Here is a 13,022-nt window from a genome sequence, read left to right as displayed (position 1 = left end):
TGTGCTGAGTCCTGATTGGCTGAGAGACACAGAGTCATACCAAATAGTCCAAATCCCAGCAGTGCAGGAGCCTCGAGCCTCCCACCTTCAGCTAATCGGCCTGAATGTGGACCCTAATCAAGACGAGAGGAAACAATCCGCGTGGTGTCTCCTAAAGGGAACCTCAGCCAAGCGTGCCTGCGCTTCCTCTCCAGGCTCCTGTAAGGACGCCGAGAGGAAACATCTGCTGGTCCAAACACCCTGATGTGTCTTTAGTGAGGAGAAGCAGTCCCCTCCACCAGGATTCAGCAGCCTCGTTCAGTTTCTGCCCTAAAGCTCCACCTGTTTCCAGAGACAATCTGGATAATCTTTTCTGCTCTACAATTATCCTAGAACACGACTTCCTCCCAGCACACTGACAGAGATCTAAGAGAAGCTGCTTCCTGCCCGCTGATGAGACGTTACTGAAACTCTACGAGCTCCTCCTCTTCCATGAAGAGCTTTAACTGCTCTTCATGGAAACACACAGAGAAGGAAATAAAATCTGAAGTGTGTGTGTGTGTGTGTGTGTGTGTGTGTAAAACACTATAAATTAGGCCTGTGCTCATATGTCAGTGACTCCTGACCTGTTCTGGCCACGTTCCTCCTGAATAAATGAAAGAAAGCGTTCTCTGACGGAGCCTCATTGGAACTGCAGATAAATCTTCAATGTAAAGCTACTAAAAAGATAAAGTGGTGTCACTGTCCACACAGACGGTTTACCTGCAGACCAGAGTCTTCAGTACAGCCTGGACCACTGACAGAACCAGAAAGCTTATAAAACTTTAAGAAATGTCGGTCAAAGGGACCCCCGTCTGTCTGTGCAGCTGTCGGATCATTTATGAGACAGATTAAGGAGATTTAGGATTGTTGGTGAATAGGGTAATAAGAGGGAAAAATGATCTGTGAGCAAATCCAGCTGAGTGTGTGCGTGCTCAGCCTGCGTCACACACTAACAAACGCCAAGCGAGCGAAACCAAACCAAATGTCGGCTCTGAGAGAAACCCTCCAGGATCTGAAGCGAGGCAGAAAGCCCGTCTGCAGGACTGTGTTTGTTTGGGTCTGTGGTCAAAGTGTCTCATACAGCGGTGCAGAGGCCTCATGCTTCCATCAGTGGATTAGCATCAGTGAGGTTCCCGGCGCTGGTGAAACAGCAGCATTGTCTGTGAGGCTAAGCTGTTCCACGCTGACATTCAGTGAATGCACGCTGGGAAGAAGCTCTGCTGGCATCACATAAAGAAAGATGTTTTTGAACAGAGCTACAAAAGCTTTGCTTTTCTTATATGTTATGAACACTTGTGTGCATGTGTGAATATTTATGTAGACATCGATTATTTTATATGCTGAAGGGTCAGAAGTGCTGGATGGTCATTTTCCGTTAAATCTGTTGTCTGATGGAAACGTGTCTCAGGACAGCAGGATGAGCTTCCCGTCTGACAGGACTGACTGACCCACAGTCAGCTCGTCCAAAGAAGTGGATTTAAGTCTAATGAGGAGCAGATGAGGCCACACGGTCTGCTCCTACCGTGGCGAATAGGAGCAGTTTCATTTCTACAGCCTGGATTCGACTCACTCTTACCCATCTGGCCGAGGAAGCTCTCCCACAGAAACGTCTCTCATAGCAACAGTTTCTGTAGGCATACAGATCTGGGGTCAAAGGTCAGAGCAACCTGAAACCAGAAGGGTGAATGCGAGATGATACGGCAAGGAGACGATTTCTGAGCTGTTCTTACTGACGTAACACACCAGGACTTCATTTGTTGCAACAAAGGTCGATCAAACTGCAGTAAATCATGTTTTATTTCACTACGTGTTGCACAGCGGTGATGTAATGGGGCAGCTTTCAACATCGCCTCGTTTGTCTTCTCTTTAGTGAAACTGCAGATATCATCTGGTTTCTGTTTCCTGACTCGCTGAGTGATGGATGAAGCTGTAATCCAGCTCTCCTCTCTGCTGTGTGACGTTGAGGTTTGGGCTGCAGGTCACAGGGCAGGACTGTAAACATGATACTTGCTGACATCTGAAAGGGATGCATGAATCTCTGCAAAGCTCCTTGCGGTAACCAAAAACAGGCGGCTGACGTTTGCCTGGTGACTCTTGAGCTCTCGCAATATTTTTAAAAGGAAACTGAAGGTCAGAGACTGAATATGCAATATAGTAAAACCACCTTAACATCACCCATGGGTTTTTGGCCACTGCCGTGTGACCATACACGTATGGGAGGATGCAGTGCTAAGTTGTCAGCTTATCAGTTGATTGCATCCAGTCCAAACACATCATGCTGCCATCAAAGTGAAGAAATGGGTTGGGTTTTTCTTTTTTTCTTTCAGCCAGCCCCTCTGCCCGATGGCACCATCTTGCACTTGGTGACCCTAACAGGAACTACTGCCCTGGACGACAAAGCTCCCACGATCACAGGGATGCACAAACTCCTCCACATTAAGGTAGCAAATCTTCAAAAATGGATGGATGGCACAGCAGGAAGGTGAAGCCCCATCAGTGTATATATCGATTCCTTCATTGTGCGGCGCTTTCAGACGACAGTTGTGGAGCAGCGTAGAAAACCCTCTGAAGTATTTACTTCCCTATCCTGCACCAGTCAACAATATCCCATTGGCTGAGAACAGTTTAAAGTTTTCAGCCAGTGCTGTTGAATTTCACTGACCTTCACGGTCTCTGGTCACCACTATCTTCCCGCATGGAACTCACTTCACTGTTTAAATGTCTGAAATGCCACATACAGTGGACTCTGTCTCTGTGAGAGCCATGAGGAAAAAAATATAAACAGTTACCATCACTATGGCCCATCAACAGAGAGCCACATCATTTCCTTCCACTTCTTCAAGGTGGGGTCTTGGAGGCAGGGTATTTCAAACATCCTTTTCTGCAGCTTTCCAGGCCTTGAAGCATCCTGATCAGACGCCCAAACCTCTTCAGCTGGCTCCTTTTGACCTGAAGGAACTCCAAACTGCCCAAACTCTTATCCTAAGGCTGAATTCCTCCATCCTTCAGAGGAAGCTCAGTCTACTGCTTGAAGCGTCTCGAGGCAACTGTTTGTTGTGATTTGGCGCTACGTAGATAAAACTGAATTGAACTGAATTACTGCTTGTACCTGTGAGGGTTAGAACACAGGTGCACAGGTGAGCACTGAGACGGGTCATCGAAAGTTGAATGTTTAGGCTCAGCTCTCTTCACCAAAACGTTGCACTGATCCACTTGTTCATCCACCCGAGTTTGCTAAACATGAACTACTTATCACGACTTCATAACAGAATAACATTTTAAAAGTTTCTGAATTTCCTTTGCTGTGGTTTCACTTCTGCTCAGCATCCCTGATGCTCTTTTTTATTTTGGATTCAACCTTTCAATAAACAACTTCCTGTTCCAGACTCCTCCACTTCCACCCACCCTGTCTTCATCCAAATCCAAATTAACTGACTGCAAACATATTTTCAGAAAAGAATATGAATGATTTCTCGTCTCTCTGGACACTTTACATAAAACCCTTTTGGAAAGAACGAGTCTGCATTTGGAGTCATCTCTGTTTGCTCCGTCCTGGTGGATTCTGACAGTCTTCTGTTTACTGCTGGTTGTTTTGCCCCTACAAAGGGTTTGAAGGACAAGCTGCGTGTTTACATTTTCACCCACCAAAATCACCAGTGAGGGCTCTTCGTACCATATCATCACGTGTAGACATTACTGAATATTTCATCTATTTACCCATAACTGAGGCCAACATTACACAGCCATGGTAGGCTGCTATTTGTGGCACATGTGAGGACATTTGTGTATCCTCAGGGGAAATCAGAGGCAGCTCAAACTTCAACATCTCCTATTCTGATGCCTGAAGCATCAATGACATTTTGAGGACACTGCGTTTTGTGTGATTATAACTCCTCTCACTGCAGCTTCTGGGTTTGCATTCAGCCTGAGCATAGTTCTTTTTATCCACACAGAAACTGGACTACAGAGTAGAAGATCTGCAGGTTTGGTCTTTCAGCCCTGGACGATGCTTTGTCAGACTTTAGGTATTTCTCAAAGTCAAAGAAACTTCCCTGTCAGGATGATACTTTGGAGAATAAAAAAATGCAGGTGTGTGTCATTCAACAAGTCCTGAGAATCAGAGCGTTCTGCACAGCTGATGTGGTTTGAATGTGAAGTGTGCGTGTGAGGAGACAGCCCTCCATCTCCACCGTGCTCCAAACAAACATCAGCGTATTCGCCTTCAGGCCTACAAACACTTGAGACCTTCTGTGTTTCCACCAGCTGAAGACTAATGAGTTTATGTTTCCTGCACGCTGATATCGGAGCAGAACATACTGTACATTCTTCAGCTGAGGGTGCAGCGGTGCAACGATAAGCTCTCTGAGGAGGGAAATCCAGCACAATGAGACCGAGAGAAGCCAAAGAACAGCAGAAGGTCAAGGTCTGCAAATATCAGAATCATTGAGAACTAATTATTACCTCCGCCAAGGACGTTATGTTTTCGGTCGCGTTTGTTTGTTTGTCTGTTTGTCAGCAGGATTACTCCAAAAGTTATGAACGGATTTCGATTAAATTTTGTGGTGTGGTTGGAAATGACAAGAGAAAGAAGTGATTAAATTTTGGCGGTGATCCGGATCACGATCTGGATCCAGAAATTTTTTTAAGGATTCTTCACTATTGCGGGATAGGGGGGGTTTTAATAATTTAGCTTCTAACTCCGAAACACAAGACACAAAAGCCTGAAAAAAATTAGAGCGTAACATAGTGCCATGTTCTATCAAACAACATAGTGAGGCGACGATCATTTTTTTATCGTTTACTGCTCAGATGATTCTAGCGTCTGGGAAAGATGCAAGATTATTTCACAGCATTTAGATACACGTATTACAGCGTCAGCGACCCTATGGCCTTGGTGGAGGTTTGCGCTCTCTGAGTGATTCTAGTTATGAATATTTTCAGATGTTTCTTAAAAATAGTTACTAACATAACTGATCAAAATGTGCATAACCCTCTAAACTGCCCATCCTTTGTCTTTCTCCAAATAAAACCCTTCTCAGACGCAGGATATGTGAGACTGGTGCTTCATCAGGAAAAAGTGACTCCATTGGCAGTGCGACTGCAGACTGTAGGGAGCTACGGAGGGAGAGCGATACCTTGTTTTTCCCATTTCAGTTCCAATTGTACAATAAACAACAGTAAATTTCATTTTGACTGCACTCGTACTCGTCCAGGGTAAAACTGTTCGAGCTGAGGAAGTTTCCTTTAAATTACACATGCAGATGTGAGAACAGTGTTGATGATGATGATGATGATGATGAAGTTTATTATAGGCATACATGCTCCTGTCCAGAAAATGTGTTTGATGTTGGACACGGAAGATAAACTGCTATCAGGATAAACGGCCCTCTGCTGTCACAGATATTTCCAGCTGTTATCGTCTGATAGGATGAACTATTGGTTACAGAAGCACAATCACACCATCCAGCTGTGGAAGTCTTAAATGTTATTAATAGCGGCCGCATAAAGCTGCAGTGAACACAGCGTGTGCTGCTCCATGTGAACTGTAGAGCTGCTTCAATGAATTAAACACATCTACTTCCACATAAGATCATCTCGACTCAGAGGCTGATTAGCAGAGCTACTGCTACTTTTACCTCTAACTAAGCTTTAACTTAACGAAAGCTCAAAGAAAAGTTTTTAACTAAAACCTACCAGCTGGAATGAAACTACGGACTCAAACTCCACCTCAACATCAGCCAAAGAAAGACATTACAAAGCACGCACGACTCAGACACCGAGGTACACAAGAACATATCAATATCCCCCCACCTAATGTCTCCACCAAGAGCTCTACAGAGCAGATCTCCTTTAAAGACGTCTGTGCCGTGTGGATGTATCAAGACGGAGCTGCTCTCAGACTCATTTACAGTCCAAACACAACAGCAAAGCACGCTGCCCACATCAGTGAAAATGGCGAGCATTAGTTTTGAAGGAGACAAACAGCGTGCACTGACCGTGGAAGGTTCGATTCCACATCCTCCTGGTCACGTCTTTCCCCTCCGGACGGACATTAGGTGCTGACATGGACTCGTTCAAGGCGTGAGCGTAGAGCATCAGGCCATCATAAAATCCTCCAGCTATGATGTTCATCTATAAGAAACACAAACACTGAGAGTCACTTCAGTCATTAACACACACACACACACACACACACACACACACACACACACACACACACACACACACACACACTGAAACCAACCATCAGGCACTGAGACTGAAAATGAAGCAAACACAGAAACGACTTTGGGCTCTGTAGCTAGTTTCCCCCTTCGTAGCAGCTGCACGGGGAGGGGGGGGGGGGGGGGGGGGGGGGGGGTGCTTCTATAACTCACAGCAGATGACTGCCCCTCCCTGAGCCTGGTTCTGCTGCAGGTTTCTTCCTGTTAAAAATGAGTTTTTCCTTCCCACTGTCACCAAGTACTTGCTCATAAGCGGTCATGTGATTGTTGGATTTCTCTGTATTATTGTAGGGTCTTTACCTTCATATATAAAGTGCCTTGACTCTTTTGTTGTGGATGGTGACACAGGTGACTGTAGCTGTCTGCTAGGCTTCCCCTCAGCCAGCTTGAGTCCCTGAACTGGACCTCTGGACTGTGTTTGTGCTGTTGGAGGCTTTTGGAGCATTTTTCTAAGCGGAGACACACAGACCTCCCTCTCCTCAGACACCTCCTCCTCCAGGGGGACACCAAGCTGTTCCCAGGCTGGCCGAGAGAAATAATTTCTCCAGTGTGTCCTGGGTCCATCTCAGGGTTTCCTCCTGCATGCCCTGAACACCTTACCCAGAAGGCATCCTATTCAGATGCCTGAACCATCTCAGTTGGCCCCTTTCATTAATGAAGTAGTGGCTCTACTCTGAGTCACTCCTGAATGACAAAGCTCCCCTCTCCCCTTAAGGGCCCCAATACTTACACTCCTCCACTTAGAGCAGCAAGTTGTCCCAGATCCAGAGTGGACACTCCACCTTTTCCTGCTGAGAACCATGGCCTCAGATTTGGAGGTGCTAACTCTCATTTCCACTGATTCATCGGCTGCAAACCACCACAAAACCCTCCACCACTTGGCTCTGCTTAGAAATTCTGCCCATAAAATTTATGAACAGAATCAATGACAGAGGGCAGCCCTGACGGAGTCAGGAGCATTTTCCCAAATGCTTTTTTAACAGAGCATGAGATTTTCAACATAGCATTTCTGAACATACTAGTTTTCTTTAGCATCAATGATTCTGATTCGCACACATTAACAGAATTATTTAAGAAAAGACTCAAATTACCAGGTCAATATTATTACCCCCTGAAAAACAACCTTTTTATTGATCCACAGCACAAACCACTGCTGTGCTTTAACTTTGTGATGCTCAAAGCTCATCAAATAAAGTGAAAACTGAAAAAGAATTGTTCATGCTGACAAAGCAGGAGACATACAAAGTTATCACAGATATTTCCAAGTGTCAAGAGTGAGAAATATCAAAAAATTCAAAGAGAGCCACACAGTCCAGATCGAGTCTGGCAGAGGCAGGAAGTGAGACTCTGGAAAGAAAACTAGTAAGAGACGTGTATGAGGAGCCCAGAACAACTGCCAAGACTCCAGTGAAGGACTTAGCCAAGTTGGGAATTGTAGTCTCAAAGAGGACAGTCACTAGAACCTGGCACAGATATGGACTGTGAGGTCGCAGACCAAGATAAACTCCACTTCTGCTCGAACGATAAATTCAATCCAGACTGAAGAATGTTAAGGACAAAGGTTCTGCATACTGGAAGCATGAAACTAGAGCTCTCAGGCCACAGAGAACCTGCTTATGTTTGGAGAAAGAAGGGAGAACCCAAAGAACGCCATCCCCACAGTGAAACATGGTGGTGTGAGTATCATGCTCTGGGGACGCTTCAGTGCAACGGACTGAAACTGAGGCTTTAAAACTGGATTTGACAAACTGAGGAGGTTTGCGGTTGATGTTTGTTACGTAGTTTATAATGAGCAGTGTGTCCGAGTGTGAACGGTTTCCTGCTGTGAGCAACCTCGCAGTCAGAAACCAAGACAGCATCTCTACAGCACTGATGAGAACATCGGCACATGATTACCCACAATGCTCGCCTGCTGGTGATGTTGGCGAGCGGAGTGTTTGAGTCCTGCAGAGTTCAGACTAACAGCAACAGCACAAAGCTTCTCAGTATTATCCCAACGCAACTCCAGTGTGGACACCTACACATCCCGGCCCATGTGATTTATTACCCTCCAAACTCTCATTTCAAAGAACAAAATTCAAAAAGACCTTTATTGTCACTGTGCAGTTACATAACGTTTACCTCACAGTGTGTATAAAATAGAGCACTGTCATCGTTATAAAAAGAATATTAATAAGGCTGAAATACATCAGCAGCTACAGGAAGGAGAGAAGAGCTGCATCAACTGCCGAATATGAGATAAATATAGTTTGAGGGTCTCAGCTGATGACGAAAGGTGGAAAAAGATGCAAGACCCCAAAGGAACACTGAACCAATTGTTCCACCTTGCAGTACACTTGGGAACTTGTGCAGGGTGCTGGACCAGTAATGACGATAACAGGCCAAACCAATATTTTCAGGCCTGGAGTTGGGAGGACACTCCCGGCTGAGAGAGCCAGGAAAGAGAGACGCTTCTGCCACCTGATCGTTACGCCATCTGCTCTCTTAATGGATTCGTTTCCTTTGATGGATCCTGTTTCTTCTCTGAGGTGTCATCGTGTGTGTGTGTGTGCGTGTGTGTGCAGCAGGTTTGCGAATTTAGCTAATCAGCAGGCAGAAAGCTGTATTTGGATAATATGGTTAACTTGTTAGCATGCACGCACGCACGCACGCACGCACACACACAGACACACACACACACACACACACACACACACACACACACACACACACACACACACACACACACACAGGCCTCCTGTTTGAATGGTTATATCAGCTCATTCTCATTCTTATGGCATCAAATAATGTCAATAATGTCTTTGTCAGAGCTGCTGATATGTCACATTTACAAACACACTGTCCTTTGGTGTGTGTGTGTGTGTGTGTGTGTGTGTGTGTGTGTGTGTGTGTGTGTGTGTGTGTGTGTGTGTGTGTGTGTGTAGAGTTATGGTGTCAGTGAGCGTACTGATGCTGGGTTACTGTGGTAAAGAAAAAAAACATCTTTCTTTGAACCTCCACAAACTGGTGAGTGTAAAATCAGTGGAACATGAAGGTCTGAGTGAGACCCGAGCCACGGCCTCCTGGCTGATCAACTTCTTCTATGTCACACCTCCAACCTGCTGACACACTCCGCCGGTCTCTAAAACCGTAACACACTTTGTGCATACACAGGTGGCATCTTCTACCCGCCACAGTTACACAAATGTCATTTACACAACAAATGTGTGTTTCAGTGGATTATTTTCAAATTCGTGGGTTGGGAAGAAAATGTTCTTCATTCCTATATGTTGAGGTCAGAGGTCAAAGAAGAGTGAACAGACTGCTTCCAGTTGACAGGAAGGCAACAGGAACTCAAATGCACTTGTTACAACCAAGGTATGCAGAACAGCATCTCTGAATGCACAACATGTCAAACCCTGAAGCTACAGCAGCAGAACCACACCGGGTGTTCCTCCTGTCAGCTAAGAACAAGAAACTGAAGCTACAGGTCTCACAGGCTCACCAAAGCTGGACAACAGAAGGTTGGAAAAATGTTGCCTGGTCTAATGAGGCTCGATTTCTGCTGCAGCATTCAGACAGTAGGGTCAGAATTTGGCATAAACAGCATGAAAGCATGGATCCATCCTTCCTCAGGCTGCTGCTGGTGTGATGGTGTGGGGTATATTTTCTTGGCACACCTTGGGCCATCGTTTAACCTCCACAGCCTACCTCAGTATTGCTGCTGACCATGTCCATCCCTATATGACCACAGTGTACCATCTTCTGATGGCTGCTCCCAGCAGGATAACGCAGTCCAACAGAGCACCTTTGGGATGTGGAGGAACTAGAGAGTCTCACCATAGATGCAGCCGATAAATGCGCAGCAGCTGTGTGACGCTGTCATGGCGACATGGACCAGAATCTCTGAGGAAGGTTTCCAGCACTACGTTCAATCGGAGCTGTGAAGGATTAAAGGAGCTCTGAGGGAGAACAGGCGTCCAACCCAGTACTAGCAAGGTGTACCTAATAAAGTGTCCAGTGTGTGTATATATATATATATATATATATAAAAGACACAAAAAATGATGAGACAAAGTCTGCAGAATAATCTGAAAATGCTTTAACTGCAAGGAGGCAACAACACTGAAAAGTCTAAAATGATGAAATAAATAAAGAAGAAACCTCTAAAAAGAGAAGCAAACATGACTCAAAGGGACGGCAAACACAAAGACACGCTGACACGAGCACAAAGACGGCCGATGACAAAGAGCCGAACGCCTTTGTGTCAGAGTCTGTCTGTGATTTCAGAATGATTACCTACAAAGATTCAGATAAAGTTTAACAGCAAGCACAGCCACAAACCATCCAGGAGCTCCTGACACTCATGGTTATATCAGCTCATTCTCATTCTCATGGCATCAAATAATGTCAATAATGTCTTTATCAGAGCTGCTGATATGTCACATTTACACACACACTGTCCTTTGGTGGTAGTGTGTGTGTGTGTGTGTGTGTGTGTGTGTGTGTGTGTGTGTGTGTGTGTGTGTGTGTGTAGAGTTATGGGTCAGTGAGCACACTGACATCACACATCTTTCCTTGAACCTCCACAAACTGGTGAGTGTAAAATCAGTGGAACATGAAGGTCTGCGTGAGACCCGAGCCACGGCCTCCTGGCTGATCAACTTCTTCTATGCCACACCTCCAACCTGCTGACACACTCCGCCGGTCTCTAAAACCGCAACACACCTTGTGCATACACAGGTGGCATCTTCTACCCGCCACAGTTACACACCCTGCAGAGCACACTTGGCTGTCTCGTGGCATCCATGTCAGACACTCAGGACCTTCTGCTGAAGTCCATCAAACCACCATCCATGTTGAAGCCTCAGTATGCAGCAAATGAAGGAGAGCACACAGGAAGTGAGTAGGGCCGATGTGGCAATCAGAGATGATGGGTAAAACAACAATACTTATAAAATTGAATGTGTAACTTGGCCTCTCTGTACCTTTGGTATGTGATCCTCACCTTCTTGTACACAGAGTGTGTGAAGCTAAAAACACCAAACTGTGGGCTGTGTTCGAGGACGTGAGACACTCTGTGCCTCTCACTGTGTGTCTGGAGGGCAGCAGGCACCAAAACGTCTCACATTTAGAAGCAGATCAGGGTTTGGGCTTTAAAAATACAACACTGGACATTTTTTGAAGCACCCTTTTCTTGTCAGGTTTTGTGTTCAGGTACTGAGAGATCCCATTTCCATGAGTAGTTTATGTTTTGCTCTGAGACCAGGCTGGAAGCAACCGTGCTAATCTCATTTTTGAGGGAGTGCCAACAGGCGTGAAGGATGCTGCTGACTGACAGAGTGATACTTACATGAGGGGGTTACCTCGGCAGCTAGAGCCTGGAGCGTCTGTTAACCATCAATCATGAGCTGCAAAGTGAACATTATAAATATGGAAGGGGCTAAAGAGTGGGCCACAACAGGCGACTTGTTGTTAGAAAATTCGACCATAACAGTAAATACCAGTAAAACACAGATTTCTATAATCAGGCACAATCCATCACACAAAACAGCGGGCTAATCTGAATCACACCAGCAGGACTTTAGTTTGTGTTAATAAGTCTCAGGGCCTCCTGATGATGTTCATGTGACTTTCCCCCCCTGCAGTAACATTTTAAATGTGAAACAGCTTCTTATTAAAACTTCAGCAGAGTGCTTATTGTAGTCCAATCACTCTCTCCACGCTGCGTCTCAAACAAACATCTGTCGCTCCACCTTTCATCTCCACCTCACTAACACGTCGTTCATCCTTCTGGCTCCAGGTTTTCCATCTCTCAGACCGTCAGCGCTCTAAGAGTTTTAACCCCCTGAACTCAGCGACCCGCTGACCTGACCTGTCACAGCGTTAGTCGTGTTTCTGTTAGCTCTGAGCAGCAGGGAAGAGGATCTGCTCTCTGAGGAAACACACAATGGGAGATTGTCTAAATCTATTTTCCACATTTGCTGTTGTGTTTATTGAACAGTTTTCTACTTGAGTGTCTAATGAAAAACACTCCCCCACCCAGTCCTTTTAGATGAAGACCAGCCTGATGGCTTTCGGTGTTTTCCTTCCTGTTAACAGGCTCCATGTGCACAGACCACCAGTGATTGTTAACCTGTGTTCACTTATATCCAAAAACCACTGCACTCGCCCATATCTGCGACCACAACCACGAACACACGAACCAAACCAGCTTTATTTATGCAGAAGCCATCACAGGCCTCACATTTTAATGCACAACAACAGAAAACAACAAAACGAGGAAAGCAGGTTTATGAATGAAGCAGGAAACCCTGAAATACTGAGCTCACTGACCAAAGGCCTTCAAACGTGTACACCCAAAGGGTTGATGGAGGAACCTCTGGATTTTCTCAGATCCAACCCCTCTGCAGCTGCTGCAGTGTCAGTGTAAACTGTTTATCTACTACCTGCTTGCTGCTGCATGATGAGATGCACTGCTGAAGGGCTTCTGTTCCTCCAGACGGTCGACACACGATGCAGTTTTTAGTGGACTCAGCCAAGCTTGCGTTGCTTTAGGTGGAGCTCGCTCCATGTCTCCCTTTGAAACGTTAAAACTGTGAACTGTGGTTCAATCTCTGTCCTTCTGGCTGTTCATGTAACTTCACCTACTTTCACCTCTTTGGTTTCAATCACAGCAAACTGTTAAAAACCCTCAAAGAGAAGGACAGAAAAGCAGACGTGTGCAGCTCAGTTTCATCTTTATTCTGTGCGATGGTATCAGCAGCAGGTAACGCTGCATGTGACGTGTTGGACGTC

At 45.6% G+C, this 13,022-nt stretch overlaps 1 protein-coding gene across 4 annotated transcripts in view; it reads right to left on the bottom strand.

Annotated features, from left to right (window-relative positions):
- The window catches only part of LOC115794823 (atrial natriuretic peptide receptor 1-like), a 94,549-nt gene that overhangs the window by 35,544 nt on the left and 45,983 nt on the right, over nt 1-13,022 (bottom strand). For all 4 annotated transcript variants that reach the window (XM_030750481.1, XM_030750483.1, XM_030750482.1 and 1 more), the window contains one exon: nt 6,018-6,153. In XM_030750481.1, coding sequence (XP_030606341.1) covers nt 6,018-6,153 — 136 coding nt within the window. The remainder of the gene's footprint in view (nt 1-6,017; nt 6,154-13,022) is intronic.

This window comes from Archocentrus centrarchus, chromosome 16 (genome assembly GCF_007364275.1).
Source record: "Archocentrus centrarchus isolate MPI-CPG fArcCen1 chromosome 16, fArcCen1, whole genome shotgun sequence".
Classification (NCBI taxonomy): domain Eukaryota; kingdom Metazoa; phylum Chordata; class Actinopteri; order Cichliformes; family Cichlidae; genus Archocentrus; species Archocentrus centrarchus.
The sequence above is the reverse complement of the archived record's forward strand: the minus strand, read 5'-3'. Positions and strand labels throughout refer to the sequence as shown.